The 20,702-nt window shown below is 38.8% G+C and overlaps 1 protein-coding gene across 1 annotated transcript; it reads right to left on the reverse strand.

Moving 5' to 3' along the window:
- Positions 1-1,770: 1,770 nt before the first annotated feature.
- Positions 1,771-20,130, reverse strand: LOC131782234 (kinesin-like protein KIF6). The gene is made up of 27 exons (XM_066169721.1): positions 19,951-20,130; positions 19,186-19,295; positions 17,634-17,708; positions 17,066-17,108; positions 16,726-16,830; positions 16,357-16,466; positions 15,837-15,919; positions 15,516-15,562; positions 14,977-15,095; positions 14,774-14,861; positions 14,452-14,531; positions 14,084-14,147; positions 13,404-13,490; positions 12,780-12,883; positions 12,569-12,674; positions 12,312-12,361; positions 11,919-12,024; positions 7,814-8,026; positions 7,150-7,225; positions 6,635-6,734; positions 6,420-6,475; positions 6,207-6,257; positions 5,998-6,082; positions 5,333-5,468; positions 4,607-4,935; positions 4,038-4,153; positions 1,771-3,450 (listed from the first exon to the last, which is right to left on the reverse strand). Exons 1-27 carry the CDS (start codon positions 20,008-20,010, stop codon positions 3,440-3,442), a joined length of 2,610 nt encoding a protein of 869 aa, XP_066025818.1. The 5' UTR covers positions 20,011-20,130; the 3' UTR covers positions 1,771-3,439.
- Positions 20,131-20,702: the final 572 nt, after the last annotated feature.

Raw genomic sequence — 20,702 nt, forward strand, 5'->3', positions numbered from 1 at the left:
TTAAGGTGAGACCAGGCAAGCTTATTAGCCTGAAACTGTATTAATTTCACACCAGCTTTTTCGGTCGAGTTTGCAAGGATATGTACAGAATTTGGAAGGGAGAATTACTGACTGGATCCTAGTGGTTTATTTAGTGTGGCAACCGAGAAAATGAACGTGTGGAATCAACAAAGCCAAACCAAACTTTTCTAAAAAAAAGAAAGAAGAAGAACTTAACATTTAAGTTTTCCTAATGTATAAAATCCTTCTTCGCGCGGGTTATCCAAATCTCCGAATCTCATTTGGGAGTTACTATATCACGGGCGACGAGTGGGGGATGAAGAAATGGCCGAAATACAAGTGGTCAGCGGGAAAACAAATTTAATAATTCATATAGAGACATATCAGTTATAGTTTCAGAAAGCAATAGTGTTGTAAAGCCGAAATGTGAACAATATACTTCGCTCAATAAAATGTGAAACAATTTTCCAAAAGTGTTGATGGCACATGTATCTTTTACTGCTATATTAAACAATACATTCGGAAAAGCACTAAGAAAAATTATATTTACGTTTTGTAACACGCAAAAAACAATCGTGTTGTAAAGACAAAATGTTACCAGGTTATACTTCGGTAATTCAAAAGTTAAGCAATTTTCCAAACGCTTTGACTGGAACAATATTTTTACTGCTATATTAACCAACAGAGGTATCGGTGACACCGGGAAAGGCATCAAGAAGAATGATATTTACGATAAGTAACTTGTTGTATGACGAAAAACAGTATCTTGACTTGTTTAAGGCATTAATCACAGTCGGTTTGCTTTTCACTTGAATTTTGCAATCTCGACTTTCGATTCCGGAAAAATGAAAAGCTAAGCAACTCTAAAAATATTTCGTTCCAGATTTTTATATTTTTAGAGTCATTAATAAGTTTGTATCCACAGCCTTTAGATAAGAAATTTTAAATTTCCATCTGCTGTAGTTCTTTTCGTGTATTTTATATATATTCAATCGCCTCGTTTCACGTGAAAAAGGCATGTAGGAAAACACTGAGCTTCGAGAAACAGCCAAGTTAAGGCTAACAGTATTTACCATGCTTAAATATTTATAATCAGGGCCACTCGTTTCAAAAGACCCAGGCGTTAAAATAATTCTGTTTTCCGTTCGAAGTGTTTTTTTTCTTTTTTATTTAACAAATGAACTCGGAATGAAAACTTTCGAAGCGAACGGCTAATGAAATGTTGTGTTGGTGTCTCTGCCCCCCAACGTCTCTGCGGAAGGTACATCCAGACAACCTGCATGGAAAAACTGACCATAGCTATCGCACCACATTTTTAGAAAAAATCTTTAAAACTAAACTGGTTAGCAGCACTCTGCGAACGGTAGTTGTAAAATTTCTTTATTCTCCGACGCGTTTCGTTTAACTGTCGTAGACTTCTTCGGGGAGTTTTACAGTTTAACACTAAATGACTGTATTTATAAGCCATAGTTAGTGGCTATACGGGAGCCAATGACCATATAGGCTTGGCCGGACTTACGAATAGGAACTGGTGAAATTGCGGAAAATTTGAAAATTTTTTGGGGCAAGGCGGGAGAATTCATTTGGGGACCACGGTTTTGGTTTTCTTTTTTCGTCACGCAGCAAGTTACAAAACGTAAATATAATTCTTCTTGGTGCCTTTCCGAATGCCACCGATGCCTTTCCAGATACCTCCTTTGTTTAATACAGCAGTAAAAGACATATGTGCCATCAACACTTTTGAAAAATTGCTTAACATTTTATTTAGCGAAGTATACTGTTGACATTTTGGCTTTAGAAGACTATTGTTTTCCGCAACTATAACTGATAAGTCTCTATATGAATTATTAAATGTTTACCCGCTGACCACTCGTATGTCGGTCTTTTCTTCATCCCCCACTCGTCGCCCGTGGTGTAGTAACTCCCAAATGAGATTCGGAGATTTGGATAACCCGCGCGAAGAAGGATTTTATACATTGGGAAAACTTAAATGTTATGGCGAAGCGTGAGATCACACTGTCACATGACCAACGGTTTGATAAAGTAACTGATAAAGCAATAGAGTTCAGTTGACAAAATTAAACCAGGGACATTATTGAAAAGCTTGAATTCTTTGAAAAATATTATCGACCAATACTTCTTTGAGAACTGTTTCCTTTTCGTTATAGAATTAAGAACTTATCGGCCATCATTTATTACTATAGTTTGTTGCGAGTAAAGCCGGCCATCTTCTTGTATCTTTATCAAATAAGCATGATTTTTTAAGTTTCAAGAATTTTCTTAATGACTGCAGTATTTCTTTAGAATTGAATATTTGCTCACGATCTGTCACCACTTGAAAAAAATTATTTCAAGTTTCTCTTTCCAATTTCGTTGTTTATTGTCGGACATTGCTACACTTGCTGGTATAATCACATGATTTTGAGTGTAAGTTTTGAAAATTTAAGGGAAAGTGATTTTTCGAAGACCGCGAGTGGGAGTTGTCTTGGTCAAAGGTAAACTAATAATTAATGACTGAAAAAACCTGAAATAAGCGCAACGACGTTTATGTGACGTGATACGGGTAAAGAAAGGATGGATCTCCCTTTGAACCCCTTAGACTGACCAGCATCTAATTTCTCCTTACAATATCACCCCTTGATCAAACATTAAGGTCTCGAGAATTAAAAGAAATGATCAACAATTGAAGTTCTTGATTGTTAAACAAATTCTCCTTGTCACTGCCTTAGGAAATATAAGAGAACAGTATGGAGAATATGCATGCTGATGTTAGGGTGCAAAGGGTTGACAAAATATTATGCACGAAGATTCATGGTAGGAGGGCGATAAATATGATGCGTATTCCATGCGATCTTTGCGTGTGATGTTATAAGTTGCAAAAAATCATGAAAACTTGATCTTCAATCCTCCATAACGCAAGCTGAAACTAAAGAAGGTCAATCAATTGTCAAATATCCTGCACGCTTTTGTGCTTGATCATACAGCTTTGACAACAAAATCTTATCTGATAAAGAAGCGATCTTCGCATTTATGAACACTACTGAACTAGTAGTTGAAATAAGGCCTACTTCGTGGACTATAGAGCGTTACTTCCTGATGACAAAAACCTAACCAGAATTGACCACACATATTATTAACTGGTTTCAAATCTGTTCATTTCTTTTAATAAAATAGTGCATTTTACTATTTCTTGCGCCAATTTGTAATTTGTTCTTGTTTTTGGCCATATTTGTAGAAACAGAAGCTGACACAGTGATTTTGAAGCGTATCAGATCTTGACCGTTACTAGTTGTTTTCTGCCTCTTCCTCATCACGAGGCTATCTGATTGACATGGTGCGTTGATGGCAATGAAATGGAAGGAACGCCATTCTTATCGCTGACTGTCTGTCACCTCTGTATCAAGATGTTCCTGAGTTTTAATGATGTAACTTTTCTTTGCTATCGATGCCCTACAAAGTAGAAAATGAGCGTAAGAGGCGTAGAAAACAGGAGGGACATTTTTGTTTGCCTGAGTATCTAATATGAAGCATCACTGGCGAAGCAATATCTTTTGCGCAGCCTTACAGTTTCTTAGACAAGTTTGAAGAGAGACTGGGTGTCACGTTAATTGTACGCGAAGTAAAAAATATTATTATTGCTTTATAATTCTTCTTGCAATGTTGTGGTGGGTAAATGGTGTAATTCACAGGAAGAACTCTTTTGCAACTTTTCCCGCTAAGCTCCACACTTCAGAAGCTACACTTTCTTTTAAAAATTACAAACAAACAAAAAAAAACAAAAACAAATTCCAGGTTCGTCATGCACCATTCACCGTTCCCTTCACATCTAAATTCGCCCCTTTCCACCCATCTCTTTTCTTGTCGAGGTAATTGGAATCGATACACCAAAATCAGGCACCCACAGGGAGACTAGAGACCATCTCTTCCGTTTAGCTCAGGGCAGATAGGTTTCAGTCTCCCCTTAATTCTACCACTACACCTGAATAAGTGCTTGTTCCCTCCGTTTACAAATCATTTTCCCGTATAATCTAACAAACCTCTTTGCTGTAGAAGGTTTTGCCTGGCTTTTATAAAAGCCAAGATGTCGGCATCAGCTCTAGTGTCACCAGTTAGCATCACTGATCCTGAACTTGAACTTGCATCACTTGTCGAACTGCGAACGATAAAGGGATGTAGCTGATTGAGACAATCACTTCGAAATTTTACGCCACTAAACAGAGGCAGAAACCAACCAATGCAAAGAAATTTAAACACTACATAACACAATGCATGTGCACACACATTAGCGACTTCCTTGGACTTGTCTGCTCGCTTAACCTCAGGGCGTCAGTTCCATTTGAATCTTTTCGTGAAGAAGAAAGACGAACATTGACAAAGTCATTTCATCTTGCATCTACACAAGTAATTCGAAAGTAACTGATTCCTTCGTTGTTGATGACGTCAGAGATAGCTGTATGGCAGACCATCAGTTGTCGGTGATATTTCTTCAGTGTTAGCTGTAAGGATGATACGCTCTTTGCACGTTGTATAACGCTGACGTAATTTTGTTTTACAGTTAATTTAGTGTGCTCAAATTATGCTCAATACATATCGAGTAGCTCCATACCCTGATTTACTTCGTCCAGCATGGCCTCCGCTCAATTCCTCAGCCGCTGTTGCAGTAGCTGCAGATTGTGACCAGCTACTAAGGCCACTATCTGAACTTGAGGGGTGCACTGGGGGCCTACTGACAGAGGATGACACGGCTCCCATGGCTGCCAGCTGTGCTTCAGCTCGTAGCTTGGACACGAATTTTGCGGGTCTTGCGCTGCGAGAGGACTCATCTCGGGGATTCGACGTGCCACCCGGGTCTAAATCACGTCTTCGAGAAGCGGACGGAGGTCTAACGGGCGATATCGGAGGGGTCTTCCATGCTGCTCGAACTTCATCGGGCGTCTGAGGAGGAAAGTTTGGTTTGTAAATACAAATAGAATTAGAAGCAAAATAGTAATATCTATATCATATACAAAGTAGCATGGAATAAATTTCTTCCAGGAACTTCTATCCAACTCCACCAAAATCTTAAACTCCTATTCACGTGGCATACGATAGTCATTTTCGCTCTTTGGTGTGATTTATGCTATAAGCCTTAACACATTAGTATATCAACATATTTAGATGGAAGGAAGGAAGGATACGAGGTAAGAGACAGAAGTTTTAAGTGATATGAGCGCTTTTAAATTCAAAGTTCGATCACGTCTCTGAGAATAAAGTCACAGATAACAGCGTAGGAGAGACAAATCGCAGAATTGAACGAGAGGCAGCGCACGGGCCTCATAAAATTAAAACAAACCTGGTTGAACGCCGCCTGTTCTGCCCACCATATTTCGAAATCTTTCTGCATCTTAACTTTGGCTTTTTCCAGCAGATGTTGAAGATGCTCGATCTCAGTTTTCAGGGATCGAAGACGAGTGAAACTGTCCTTATATCTAAGGTAATTAATGGGCAAAAATAAATTTAATTTAAGTACGAGAAGGCTTGCTTACTGTATATCTGCTACAGATCGTTACTCACTCTGTTGTTTAAGGTTCACGCACTCAGTAGATCTTCACCAACTACTACCAATCCTTCGTCTGTTGACGTGCAAGTTTATTAAAGCACAGGGCAGCACAGACATTCTAACAGTGTGGCCATCTAAGAGATGACCTCATCTCGAAGCCAAAAATGGTCATAAATGAAACCGCGGGAAAAGCTTGACTGATGGCAGACGCATGAAATCACAAGGTACCCTTCACGCGCGGAAAAACGCGTGGCTAATGAAAAGCGCGGGAAATCCGTAATGTGTGCTAAATACTAGGATAGTTTGTTCTGTAACAAATAGGAATATTCTGTCACCGATTTCCATCGAAGGCACTTCATACGAAATTTGAATTCACTTATTTGAAGACTAGCACAACTCAAATTCAACGACGAACGTAAGGCTTTGGAACATTCATGAAATCCACGCCATTCACTTACTTGGCTTTCTCTTCTTCAATAGCTTGCCTCAGGCTCTGCTCTACAGGGTCCACATCATCTATTCCTTCGGTGCCGTTTACAAAACCTTTAGGTTAACGAAAAATATTGTTGACAGATCATTGACACAAAGGCTTTTGCGAAACGAGTGAGACAGTAGCGGTAGCTATTTACAGTGTACATCTTGCAAAAGAACTTAACTTAGACAGTACCTTGCATCGATCGGCGAACTCTTTGTTGCTCGATTTGAGTTTTGATAGAATCTGGAATTTAAAAAAGTCACTTTAAAGATACACACTCTCTGAAAAAGGTCACAAATCATGCAAGCAAGGTAGACGACTGCCTGTACATGAAGAGACGACTGTCTGTACGACTGTGATGTACATGAAGGGCGATAGTCGCTCTCGTTAGCAGACAAGACTTACTGATCTTTTGTCGCGAAGAATTCACTTGCTCTCCAAGCCGTTTGGCCTCAGCGTATCTGAAAACAAAAGACGCAATCAAATGTGAATACTTCTTCAATCCATTCTAATAGTGGGGTCATCAGAATGATCAGGTACAAGATTCTCTTAAGTTTTCAACTTAAATTCTCAAGAGAAGTTAAAGGAAGAGCAGCAAACAATCAGTCCGAGACAATAACCTTTGCTTGAGTGTTTGTTTATTTTCCTCTATCGTGTCGTTGTGAGGATAGTCTCGGCGGAACGTCTCAAAAGCTTCTTTTCGTCCGACAGACATCTCATCTAGAATGTAGAACAAAACATTACAGTAACTGAAACAGCTTTTGCCGTTTTCGCCGAGGAAAGGAGTCTGCCGGAAACTCGCTCTTAAGAGTGGTAGAGATAAAGAAGTTGAACGCAAAAGAGGATGACCAATGCACAGAAGACATTCACGCATCGGAAATGCTAAACTTGTCATGTGCAAAGAACATTTTTTCATCAAACGCTACAACCTTTATTATGATACATGTACTTTAAGTAATGTATCGTTTTGCCCCAATTTTTAAGGCCGTACCCTCGAGGATTCTTTTTTCTGTTTTGTTTCAAATGAGTTCTTCATTTATAGTAGTGCGGATCAGAGCGGATGCTTGGTAGGGTGAAATCAATGTTAAATCAGGACTGATTGCAACACAAACGAAGCTTTCGCTATTTCACCCACCAAGTTTCCTTCTGTAAGCAGATGGAGGTCTGTGATTAGTTGGATCATCACCAGGTGCTTGAGGGTGCTGACGATTCTAAAAGGAACAAAAGATAAAAACCCGCATTGACTATCCGCGATTAAACCTCGCGGAAAACGCACCCACTCGGAAGAACCTCCATCAACTCACAAGGCGGAGCCGAGTTTTTCTCATTTTCTCCCCAGTGCCTATAGAGTTCTAGTTGTTCTGAGAAAAGCAGAGAATTAATACTAATCTACGACAACGACAAACGCTGATTGAAAAGTCGCCCACAAAGATTAAAATCCAAACAAGTTTCTTGTGGAACGAAACAGGAGATAAACCTTGGATTTCGTTCGGAGGGATTCTAATCGAGAAAAGTGCGAAATAGGGCGCCTTAACTCACTCCCGAGAGCTTAAGAACAAACTCACAAAAGAAAAACTTTACAGATCTCTTTAGAGCTACGTGAATTCCTAATTTGTTGGCTGTGGATGAACATTTAACAAAAAGTGTTTCTCCCTCTCAACCCTCTCATTATGGTCGTATCGTCGTCTACATATCACACCTCTAGTGAAGTCTGAAAACTTTCGCTAACATGATACGTTAATAGGTGAACACTCCACAATTTTTTAATGGCTAGGGAGGAAATAATTATTCAATCAGACCTCAGTGGTATCAGACGACGGCCTGTCTCTCACACGTGTTCTGCTCGCAGCTCTCATCTTCGACAGTTCGTTCTCTGAGTCGTCACTTTGCGACTGACTGGCGCTCCGTCTGATCCCATCCGGTGCCGCGCCCATACCGTCCAGAAGTCGGCCGCCACCTTGCTTCTCTAACTCAGCCGTGCGCTTCTTCTCCTTCTTCAGCATGCCTACTAAGATATCTGAACAGTAGTTAAGTCAATATCTCATTTCAAATTATAGTAACAGATCAGATCAAAGCAGTGACTCTCAAAGCTCATTACGAAGGATAAAATACCACAAAAAACGTGTACACCAACGAAGTAACTTGATAGTGACATACTGCAGTGCCAACGACTAACGTGAAAATTGTTAGTTGACAGTGCGCATGTCAGATATAAAAAGAAAGCCAACGTAAAAATAAGTGCGCGCAGATAGGCGGCGTTTTTGGTTGAACGGTTTGGGGTTTTTTTGACAAGAAAACGTCGCCTTTTTTTACGCTGATATCCAAGAACATCGAATTCGTTATTGTGCTTGTTCTCGAATCCAGAAACAGTTAAAAAACACAATTCACGTTGCCATTGTTAAATTTGCAAATTGTAACCAAATCCAAATCCTCGTGGTAGATAGGTAGCTACTCAACCATGGTAATAACTTGTAATTCAGTACCGGCTGACCACTGGTACCAGCATTCCATCTTCCTTATTACCTACTTTCATGCCAAGGCCCGGTAATTAAATGAAGCGATATATTCCAATCTCTTTTTTCTTTAGCTGTTAGTTGATTTGTTTGTCAGAGCATCTCCTCAAATGACTGGTCAATTCGTGACACCTCGACAAACCAGATGCAGAAGTAAAACTAACCGCGACTCCCACTCGCTTTTTCCCGCGCAAATCACCAGTCACATGAATTCGTTTTTAGTTTTCATTGGCTCCTTGCAAATAAATCTTCCCTCTGATTGGCCATTGTATTAACTTTGGATTTGGTTCATGAAACTTGTCCAAAAAGCAGTTAATATGCTCTACAACAAGTCTCACTTTTGACTGAAGACAGGAGACTGAGTGAGTTATCATGAAGTGGAAACGTGTTAAGTTTACGATGCAGTTAAAGAATTATCACCCAAGGAGAAACACATTGTCAAACAAACATAGAGGAAACCAGTGATCAACTGGAAAATAGCTTACAAAGCGTTACAAAAGAAAGAAAAATAAACTTTCATTTTGGTGCTCGGATGTCTCATCAATAAAGAAAAACTCTACTGAGTTCCGATTCGCACCCTTTCCATCTACATTCAAATCATATCTTGATATAAACTTCTTCGATTGAAAACGTTCAATAATGCTTAAGAACATAACCGAAATGAAACGCGGCTCTCTCAATTTTCAGGGCTTCCCAGTTTTCAAAAGGCATCTGTCACGGTTGACACCTTCGAATGAAATACTCTTTGCTTTGCTGCGTTTATATACAAGAACCACAAGTATTGATCGTGAAACAGAACACCAGTGATATACTTTGGGCACCTGGTTTTGCACAAAGGAATTTAGGATATCTCCCTCAAAAGAGCGTCTCGATTGATGTCGAATACCAAACTAAAAATTAAACACAACGACCAATCAGAAAAGAGACAACACAACAAACAGCCAATGGGAACTCAAGCACACTGCCCGAAGCGCGGGAAAACGTGGGTGACCGAGTCGGTGCGTGAGGTCACACACGTTGTTTACTTTAGCCTCTCATTGGCCCCTACTGATGCTTTCCCGCCTTTTTTTCCGATGCGCAAAACTGATTATTTTAGCTTTTCTGCTCTTAAAAACTCAACTACAAGACCAGCACTAACGCCTTTATGTTTACGGTGTATAATTTTATGTTTAGAATGCATGTTTTATTCACGTTTTTATTTTAAATCGTGAGCCTTGTCATTTTCTTTCTTACTGTTTTCCTACGAAATATTAGTTTCATTTATTCGCCTTTCTTGAAAAAAGGTTCTTTACTCATGTTACCCTTTGTAGACTCTCGTTAAATTTAACAGAAAATACAATTATTCTATGGGTTGAATTTTTGTTTTTAGAAAAGAAACCTTTTTATCAGCCACAGAATCCGACGCAATCACAGAGTTACCTAAGGTTCAAAAGCGCCTCGCGGCAAGTTTGTTCAATTTGTAGCAATAATTTAGGGCGAAATGATGAAAACCAGCGATACCAACGTTTTATCTTTAAAAGACAACGAATTATTTTGCATGGTTTAGACTACAAAGTTATTCAGCTGTAAGGCCAACTTGGCCCCGCTCTTGGTGAAATCGCTCTCTGCAAAGACGGTCGAACACTAACTCTCCGAGACTAAACAACAGTTGTTGACTTTTAAATCAAGTTCCAGTGCGCCCACTTTCTCTATTGAAAGCATTGAACTACACCAAGTGCTGCACGAAATAGACAATTACGATACAGATACGGCGTTCTCATAAACTTTTGCTCCGTTCACATGGATGTCGTCCTCCTTCTACTCCCGCCATCTTGTTGGGTTTCAATCACGGCTATAACTTTCTTTTTCTCTTGCTCTGCTCGATTCAATACCATCACAGCTTCGATGTAATCCTCCTCAGCTTGTAATCTTTGTTTTTCGGCGTCTCTGAGCCTGTCGTGAGAAGTGGAGCAGCGCTCTAACGCTGTTTTGTAACCTGCTATCACTTCTTTCCGAGCGATATCTAACAACCACATTTGATGCCGTTCCGAATCAAACACAACATGACTTTCCAACAATTTGATAATATGCTTGTGAACATGCAAGTTATTTGTCATTCCAGCCTCGATAGCCACTCGTGAACGCCTGTGAATCTGCTTCAGCTCTCTCAGCGTAAAATTCTCCACATCGGCCGACAGTTTCCCGAGCGTGAGAGTCGCCTCTCGGTCCATCTGTCCGATAAACGCATCTTCTTCCTCATGCGTGTTCGTGAGGTATCGGCTGTGCTCTTCCTTGGTCAACTTGGAACTCTCATCTAGTTCATCCAGTTTAAACAGGTTTGTGAATCTCTCCACAGTCGCGCTCGCGAACAACGCAACGCGGCTAGTCAATCCAGTAGTTTCCCAGTTCAGCCTTAGAAACACAGGTTTGTCAAAGTTAGTTTTCCTAGCGATATTTCATTGCTGTTTACTTGATGTGCTGCTTGACCGCTTTGTTACAGAAGAACCATAAATACTGGTTTTAAAGCAAGAATTTATGAGCAACGCAGCTCTCTAACGATCCTAAAACTTTTAAAGCACGTTGGCCACAGGTTTAACTTTATTTCAAGAATTCGATCAAGGGCATAGAACTTTACTGATGCCGCTACCACGCAAAGAACCGTTTTAATTATTTGATTAGAAGTTTATTGTCCATTGTTACGTTTTAGGTTACATTAAAGTAAAACTTGTGTTTAAAAATTGTGAATTGCAATGGTTAACGTTTATCGCTTTTAGAGATCGAAAGTAAATGGAAGGTTATGTGGTTATCACAGGTTAAAGTAAAGCAGAATTCTAGTCTTTTGTTAAGCGTTTAAGTTTTCACTAAAATAATTCTTATTATTAGCGCTAAGTATCGTTTGTATTGCCCTACACACTATATGTAACAGTAATTATATCTATTCCCGTCCCTTGTTTACCTGACAATGTACCTGAGGCGAAATTTTTTTGATCACCTAAGCAAGCCTGTGCATATTTATCAACTGATGAACAGAAATTCAAAGGGTAAAGCAGAACTTTTTCGCACTCACCGACAACTGTTTGCAACATTAAAGATTTGCCAGTTGAAACAAGGAACACAAACAAACACAAACAAACAGCGGATAGTCCCCATAAAAGAGCGTACTAAAACAATACAACATTAGACATGTCTCCACAGTTTACTCGTAAAGATGTTTTTCTATCTTTCCGAACTACCATTTCATGAAACCTCAATAAATTAAGAGCAATTTTGCGCGTTGCAGAGCCGAACTTAATAAACATCGTAGAGCACTCCTTTAGGAGCCTAACAAGACATAGCCACGTGTGAGCCAGTTCATACAGCCACAACATAACCAGCTGTTATACCAATACCTCTTTTCAAACCGATGATAAAGGATATTGATCTCATTATCTCGCTGTCGAATGAGCTCCTTAAGCTTGTTCACTTCAGTATGGTTGCCTAAGTAACTGCTGTCGAGGACGCCATCAATTGCTGGAGTCCTACATGTGAGAGAGCGAAAGACAAAGAAAGCATGATTCTACTCACTAAACTGCGCTGAGGTTAGAAACTACAAAGGCTCACAGAGCTGGCGGTTTTTTGGGAAGGCATGTGAGTGTAAATTGTCTTGCCTAAGAACACAACATAACTTCCCGACTAGCACTCGAGCCACCGACAGCTCGGCTAGGTACCAGTTTACTCCAGTCGAGAGCACTGATCAACAGGCCATCATACAACGTTCATGAATGCAACTGCTTAGGAAACCTGAAACATACTGAGAAAACTTTACCTTTGTGGGGGAGGAGATGGGTTCTTCTTGCTCTTCTCCAACACGTGATTCTGCAGGAAGAAATCAAAGTATAAAAGAACAAATATTGTGCAAGGCGGTCGGCACAGAGGAACTATCCTAATGCTCCTTCGTTCTATCTACCGCTTTTAGTAAACCGATCAAATGGTCCACACAAATCACAAACTGCAAACGGGGTATATATATTATGGCTCTACTAAAATTTAAGACTGAGCTCACAAGACTCTTTGATGACTTACTTTGAGTAGCTGGAAGCAGTAGTTGATCTTTCTCATGTCAGCTCCAACACTGAGGGATGATTCCGGATCAGAATCTTCGATGTAACTTTTCACCATTCTGCGCAGTCTAAAGGGAAACAATTTGCTAACTTCATTACATCATATCCACCACTTGGAACGTGAATAAACGCAAGCCTAAATGATGACTTGAGAACAAAAATACAAACGGCACCTATCCAATTCATCTTCCGTTAGCTCGCCAGTGTATTCTTGTCCTGTGGACATCGCAAGTTCATCTTTGAGTCTCTGCACTTCCGCCTTGAGTTGAGCAATCAACTATAGTACGATAACAAAACAAACAAAGATCGATATTGTTTACATGGAGCGCTTTTCGATTGACGAACGTAAAATCTCACCCCAATTAGTCACAACAGCCGCTCAACAAAAAAATAAAAAAGGAAAAAACAATCAAATGGAGCTTTGTTTGAGAACCCAAAGTAAATAATCCTAAGCACATCGATCGAGCACAGAAGAGCCTGATAGACGAAAATCTATGAGTTTTGCAACTAATTGGTTCAGAGAGAATTGGAGGGTTTCTGGCCAAAAGTACAAAGCGTAGTGAGCTAAAACCAAACTGATTCCGAATTTTCTTTTTGACTCTCGCAATTACTTAAAGTCAGACATTGTATATTTTCAACCACGTTTGCATTTCGCATTTCTCACAAGCAGCACAAAAAATACTGATGGACCTGATACACGCCAGAGTTCGAAGGAATAAAAGTCACAGCAAAACAAATTTCTTTCAATCCAATGAGCCACTATTTTCTTCCATAAAAAATCAATTAATTTCACTGACCAGTTTAGGATCAATCTCCTCGTTGAGCAGTACATCATTCTTGATCATGGCCACTCGCTGCGCAAATCTACAAGTTGAAATGGATTCCTATGGAACAAAAAAGAAAGTGCCCTCCATTCTTTCTTCATCTCTACACTACAGATGAAATCTCTAAGTCTTACATCATTCAGTGTCTAAAAATATCTCTACAATGTACGGATTAAATATGACAGTCAGATAAAATAATTAGAAAGACAAAAAATGGTTGCTTTGTCTCTTTGATAGCTCGTGCAGCACCGATGCGATCACGCTTCCTGACGATCGAAATTCGCGCACTCGTAAAGCTGTCGTTAAGTTCTTGTCTTGCTCTGGTCGACTTCCTGTCAAGCTCTTGTCAACCTTTCGCCAAGCTCACTTTCAACTTTTTGCCGTGCTCCAACCTGCTTTCGGCGGCGATTTTTCGCATTGCTCTCCTAAGTTCGCTCAAACTTTCCCTGCAAGAAAATCTTCTGAGCGTCGAAAGCGCTCGTCAGATTCAATGCGACGATTCTGTCTTGATCGAAGTGACATACTTCATAATGTTTTCTTGTTTTTCTTAGCGACGCAGCATTGGTAATAAACTGTACAGACATTCGAGTGCAGCAATGAAACATTGTAGACGAGAGATATTTAACGGTAACGATGATAATAATGCAACTTACATCTAAGTTTTTCCTATCAAGGGAGCAAGTTGCTATCATGGACGTCATGCAATTCCCTCCGAGACTGCAACAGAAACAACAAATAAGCATAAGTACTAGATTTGACCTAAAAATACCATGGGATCTCATAGAAGAACTTATGGTACGCCAGATTCATGATGGGGAGAAAACCGAAAAAACAATTTGGTAAGGGGGAGGGGGAGAGAGTCCAAATCATCGAGTGAGGGTTCACATCTGCCACCTTACTTTGGACTGGGGGGTGTCTATGTCCGCTAGCGGAGTTCGACCGGGGCCTGACTCCGCCGGGACACCAGCTACCTTAACCAGTTACCTTAACAGCGACTTGAATTTTTTCAAAATATGTTCACCTGTCTCTAAGGACTGACGTCATCATCGAGTTTCTGTATGGGATGTGGCTTCTTGACTTCTCTGATAACGCCACTATCACCTGGGAATACAACAGATTATTGAAATAAAGATAATTTCGAAGTCTGTGAGTTCGTTTCTTCATTCATCCCTGAGTCTATTCGATCTTTCGTTCTTTTGTTTGAACTGCGTCATGCGATCTTTCGTTCTATCGTTCGCTTAACTGATCGCTTGTTTGTTTCATTCTTTCTATGTTACATCCTTTCCATGTTCGTTCGTTAACTCTTACATCCCCTTATTTTCAAAATTGCGTGACGCATTCACCTGTTCAAGGTAGTGAAGTGACAAATTGATATACTTGGCTTCTGTTAGCAAGGTTCCTCCGACATTGGTCTTGCCAACTCTCTCAGACCTATACGTACAAAACAATAGTTAAATAAATAAACAAACAAAGAGAGCTCCGCCAGTTTCTTAAAATGTTTCAGAACTACAGCGGCGTGCAATAACGTTTCATATCGTCTGTTTACCCTGCAAGGTCAACCAAGTGAAGCTTGGCTCGTCTGATGGTCGCTGATCCTGGATCACGGGTGGAGATATGGATGGTGAAAATACAATGTGATCTGGTCGACGCTTGATTCATTGGTGTCTGTAGTGTTAAAAGGTTTACAATCGAAATAAGAAATAACCGAAATACGAAAATGATCAGATGAAAAGGTTGTACAATCGGGAAATGCCGTCGCTCTCATTCAGTCATAATGGTAACAAGTGTGTAGAGAGGAACGATTTTATACCTCAATCGTATTACAAGTTAGTAACAAGGTGTACGGGATAAGTGATCAAAGGTGCGGGAACAGAGGTCAGAAATGCGGGATAAGAGATAATCAGGGGACGAACAGCGCTTTTTTCCAGAATCAAGGATCTAACTTATCAGATGATCTAATAATTCTTGTGCACGTTGTTAACGATATCTATAGGTTTGAGAAAACTGGAAAATCTTTAAAACGGGCTAATACCACGTGCGCATTTTCTCTTATTAAAAATATTGCCTCACAATACAGTAACTCACCTCGGCTATCATCCTGTTTGTGTCCCCAAGAAACAACAAATTGAGAGCTAAAAAGAGCAAAAATAGAATCAGTCACTAAATAAATACAGTTAAGACACACAAGGCAGTTCGCTCAGAACTAAATGTATGCTGAAAATCATGCAATTCTTCAACATTGGCATTAACAACTTGATTGAGCTCCATTTTCCGTGTACACAGGTTAGTCACTGACGCATTGTACACACTGCCATCGTTCGGAAATATCTCCAGTAACTTCTCACATCAGTTTACAGGAAGATTCCTACTTAATGGTGAAAACTGCATCTAAACACTTCATCTCACCTTCCTCTTCATTGCTTGCTTGGTGAAGGGAAAGATTCTTGAGATGGACATTATTGTCACTGTCTTCAAATAAGTTTACTTTGCTGTGGAGGAGAAGAAAGCCTGTCAGTTAACCATGTTCACAGACCCAAGATTGACCAGAAATGAATTTCTCCTTGCATTATCAATAAATTTCCGAGCAGAAAGATGCCAAGAATAAAAAAAAAACATCAACTGGAGGAAAGTGTTTGATTTCATACCATATTCTCAATCGAACTAAAATTATAAGATTATTTTCATACTAAGTAATAAGTAAAAAAAAAGATTTTGTTAGTTTATTTACCCTAAAAGAAGTACTAAAGGTAACTAACATTGGCTTTTTTTAATCACAAAATCATCTTAACAGTTTTTCCAAAATTTCCATCACTTTAAAAAGTTGCCAGAACCCTTGAAACCATTCAGAAATCAGCCAGCTGTTACAAATGGTCAAGAGGTTGCATACTAAATTTGCATAATTTTGAAATAATAGGCTCTCACTCACGGTAAATCTTCCAGCTTGCAAGCCTCATGTTTGGGGTCCAAAAGATCGTACCCATTTTCATTGTAGATCTCAAGATAAGATATATGAGCAGTGAACACTGTGCCTGGATGCTGGTGACAAAAAAAAACCTATTACCTAATGGATAGCTTGCATTGTTAATAGTACACAGCATGACAATTCTGCATTCTTATAGGCTAATGGAGCACATGCATCAAATCCCAGATAAAATGCAAAAAGTGTGCAAGGTAATTTAGTAAGGAAAATTAAAAACTCATAGACTATTTTAATTTGATAAAGAGGAAGTTGCCATGAAGAATTATCAATATTTAACATTGATGACATAACCAAACAACAAACAAAGTTACCAACCTTCTCAAAATACTCAAAGATGTAAGAAAGTGATCTTGGAATTAATCCTCTATCAACGTAACGCTCAGCGCCTCCTGTGATTGTAAATGTCTTACCAGATCCTGTCTACATGCAAGATAAACAGTAACTGTTTAGTTTATGTAACATTTACCACACTGCAAAAGCACAGCCACACCTTGCAGATATGCATGGAGCTTATGGAAAAGAGCATGATTATCATATCATCTTGAACACAATCATGCACTTAGTATATAGCACATTTCAAATACTTTAGGTGGCTAGAGATAGACCATAAGGATGGCAAAGATACTGTAATATTTGTGGGCCTGTGTTCATGTACCTGACCATATGCAAAGATTGTTCCATTGTAACCAGTCAAGACACTGAAAGAAACAAGCCAACAGCAACTCAGAAATAAGATATTCACTCTCAGTTGGAGCATCATGCATTGTACAACTAATTGTACTCCTCGTAACAATCTAAATATTAAGATATGAGTGCCTTTATATTACAAACAGCCTGTGCTTTTTATTTGACTCACCAACATTCTTGACAATGCACTTTCATTCACAAAAGAACAAAAATTTCAGCCTGCATGACTGTATTTTTCTCTTACTCTGTTCAAATGAACATTAAGCTATTCAGCATAATCAACTTTAACCCTTAAAACCCTAACATCAGTATGCATATTCTCCATACTGTTCTTTATACATCTCCTAAGGTGCTGACAGGGAGAATTTGTTTGCCAATCAAATACTTCTTTCATTGGTGATCATTTCCTTTATTCTCATGACCTCAACATGTGATTCAGGGGTAATATATATAGGGAGAAATTCAATGCTAGTCACTCATAAGGTTTAAAGGGTTTAGACTGAGACACAATCCAATTATATACACAGTATCCTTACTTGTCTATAACTCCTTGTGCAACTTCTTCAAAAACCTCATCTTGCTTGCAGTCTTGATCAAACACTTTATTGAACCTATTAGATTTATTTTAAACAGAAACAAAAGTTTATGAAATTACATGAGTAACTTAAATACCAACAACATAGAATATTGCAGAACAATACTAACAATAAGGTTAACTTTGAAAATCTCTTTGAAACTCTTAATAATGATATTGAATGATGTACTGTAATTTTTGTTTTGTTTTGTTTTTTTCTTTTTAAAAAGCCCTCATTTTCAAAGCAGTTTACCACATAAAATGTATAACAGGGGTGAGGGTAATTTAGTATCATCAACTGAGTTGATAACATAAATATTGGCCACCATAAAGAGTTTCAAAGCTGACATTTCCAGCATTAGCCCTTTGTCAGAGGAAATCATTTCAATTTGCAATTACAAAGGGCTAACACTCAAAAATGTCAGCTTTAAAACTCTCAACAGTGGCCAGTATTTAAGTTATCAACTCAGTTGATAATACTTAATTACCCTGTTATACTCTCCTACCGATGCAGCAACAGTTTACTTGGAAACTTGGATCAATATCAGTATCTGGGCAACTGCCCACCTACCCCTCCCCTAACCCAACAACAGTCAATTGACAACAAGTTAAGGTTAATGTTGGGTTAGGGGAGGGGTAGGTGGGCAGTTGCCCAGATACTGATATTGATCCAGAAACTTAACCCCTTGACACATAATATTTGTGTCTAAGTAATACATGGGCTGTGAAAAATTGTACCCACTGAAAAAACAAAAACCAGGAAGGCAATTAAGGCAATAAAAGGGCATGAAGTTGGAACCTCACTTCAAACTTAACATTTATAAAGCCTCTCATTGCCTTTTCTGTCTTGGTTTTCTCACATACATAAATCTCTTTGCCATCCAACAGTGCCATAAGGTACTCGCATGTAGCAACCCTTTAAATGCCCATGCACTTGAACTGACAAAGGATGTTTTTGCTGATGATTTCTTTTAACCCTTTAACTCCCATGAGTGACCAAGACAGAATTTCTCCTTACATTATCAATACAATATCAACCAGATAAGTAATGAGAATAAAGAAAAATATTAATTTGTGGATAATTGGTTGATCCAATACTAAATTCTCTGAACTAACATTATAAGAATTGTATGGTTCACAGCAAGGACAATTAAAAAATCGATCCAGAAGTTAAAGGGTTAAGTCAGTTGCTCTTGTCAAAGTCATTTGCTGCAATAAATTTACTTGCATGAAGCTGTTTGCAGAAACTGGAAAATGACACCTAGAGTCTAGTAATTTTAGCCAAGAGAGTCCTTCAAACACAATTTTGGGTACCCCTATTTTGAGCCTTCTTTCTTAAGGTTTTTATTTTTTGTATTTTGCTCATACATGTAACACTCCCCAAAATATCACTATATAGCACCTTTAAGTCTTGTTCCCACAGCACTGTATCAAATGGATTTGTGTTTGTTTTAAATATCATTTACTCAACAGGTAGATCAGCTACCAATTCCTTATATAAATTAACTACAAACCTAAATTTATAAACTTCTCTCTTGTTGTTGATATAGCCATCAGCTAGATCTTTAGGAACAGTGAAGGAAATAGAAGAATTTCCACCCTCATCTTCGAAAACTTCATAAAGCTTAAAAGCAGAAAGCAATCTATTAGTTCCTTAAAAAAGAATTAATATTTCAAAGACTTAAACGTCAAGTCAGGTGATGTCTGCTGGTTAAATTTCACTTCAGTGGGTTTACAGGAAGTGATACATTAAAATCAGAGAAAAACCAAATGTTTGGGGCATCAAAGAGAACTTTGTTTAAACCAAATTAGTCAAGAACCAAATAAACTGACCTAAATAATTGAAGAACATTCAGAGAAAAACGATTCTGTAAAATCCGTAAATTTTTTTGAAACACAAATTGTGATAGTTTCAAAGTTAAAGTGGTAATTTATAATCCTTCACGAATGGCTTGCACAATACACTTTTTCAAGAATTATTTCTTTATGTAAAAATAATAAAGGGATCTCGTTGTGAAAAGCTGGGGGTAAGCTTATAATTAGTACCGTGCCAAAAATCCCCCTACAACGTTTTTAACCTGTTGTAAATTTTATTTTCTAATTTGGATAATTTCAGATTTCCTTACAAATTATCTGGACAGTTCATTCCTTTTTTCATTTTGTATAAATAGGCTTATCAAACAATAATGGCAACAAATTATCGAATCTTGCTTAAAATGAATCAACATGTACATGTAACTGGCGGCCATTATTATTATTATCAGTACAAGCTAAGTTACCCCTGTCTTTTGCTTCGTCGGCTTTGCTCTGGCGTAAATCTGGATTCCTTGCTTCACCATCCTTCATGACGATTCGAAGGGACTTCTTTACTCACAGGAATGTGAAATACACCAATGTTATGCAAGTCAGTTTGTAGCCTCTCTCTCGTTGCCTTGGTTGTCGATGTCAGTGCAGTGAGAAATTTGTGAAAGGCCAAAACTTAAAGGATTGGGAACGACAGGGATAAATATGTCATGTACAAGCTAATGAAGTGTAGCATAATCTTGCGTTGCTTACCGCTGGTTTAAAAATTGCTGTTGCAAAAAATGTTTGAGACGCAGCTGATGGCACGCAACGATTCCCTGACAGGAAGCGGCGGACTCCCAATGCACAGTATTCCATTTCCATTATGCCTATGGTTTCGTTTCATTTTAGTGAGAAGACCGATCGAAGTACTAGTAACACTAGATTTAGTTGAAAATATGCAGAGATGAATAACGAATACTACGTCACAAGTACGCGGTCAATAACGCGGGCTCAAGCGGACCGGGTTGCGGAGAAAATTAATTTTTACATTCTTTAGGGGTTGTAATAAGTTTTTGGAGGTTGTTCTGTTAAAGAAAAGCGGCAAGGGAAACAATGTCTACAACGAACAGAATGGAATATAAAATATGCAAACTACTCAAAATCCGTTTTCTTGTTTTCCGCACTTAAGCCTAACGCTAGCGCAGACGTCATTCACCTTTGTCGACAGCTCTGTCGCGAGAACAAG

The sequence above is a fragment of the Pocillopora verrucosa genome, chromosome 7, assembly GCF_036669915.1.
Source record: "Pocillopora verrucosa isolate sample1 chromosome 7, ASM3666991v2, whole genome shotgun sequence".
In the NCBI taxonomy this organism is placed as follows: Eukaryota; Metazoa; Cnidaria; class Anthozoa; order Scleractinia; family Pocilloporidae; genus Pocillopora; species Pocillopora verrucosa.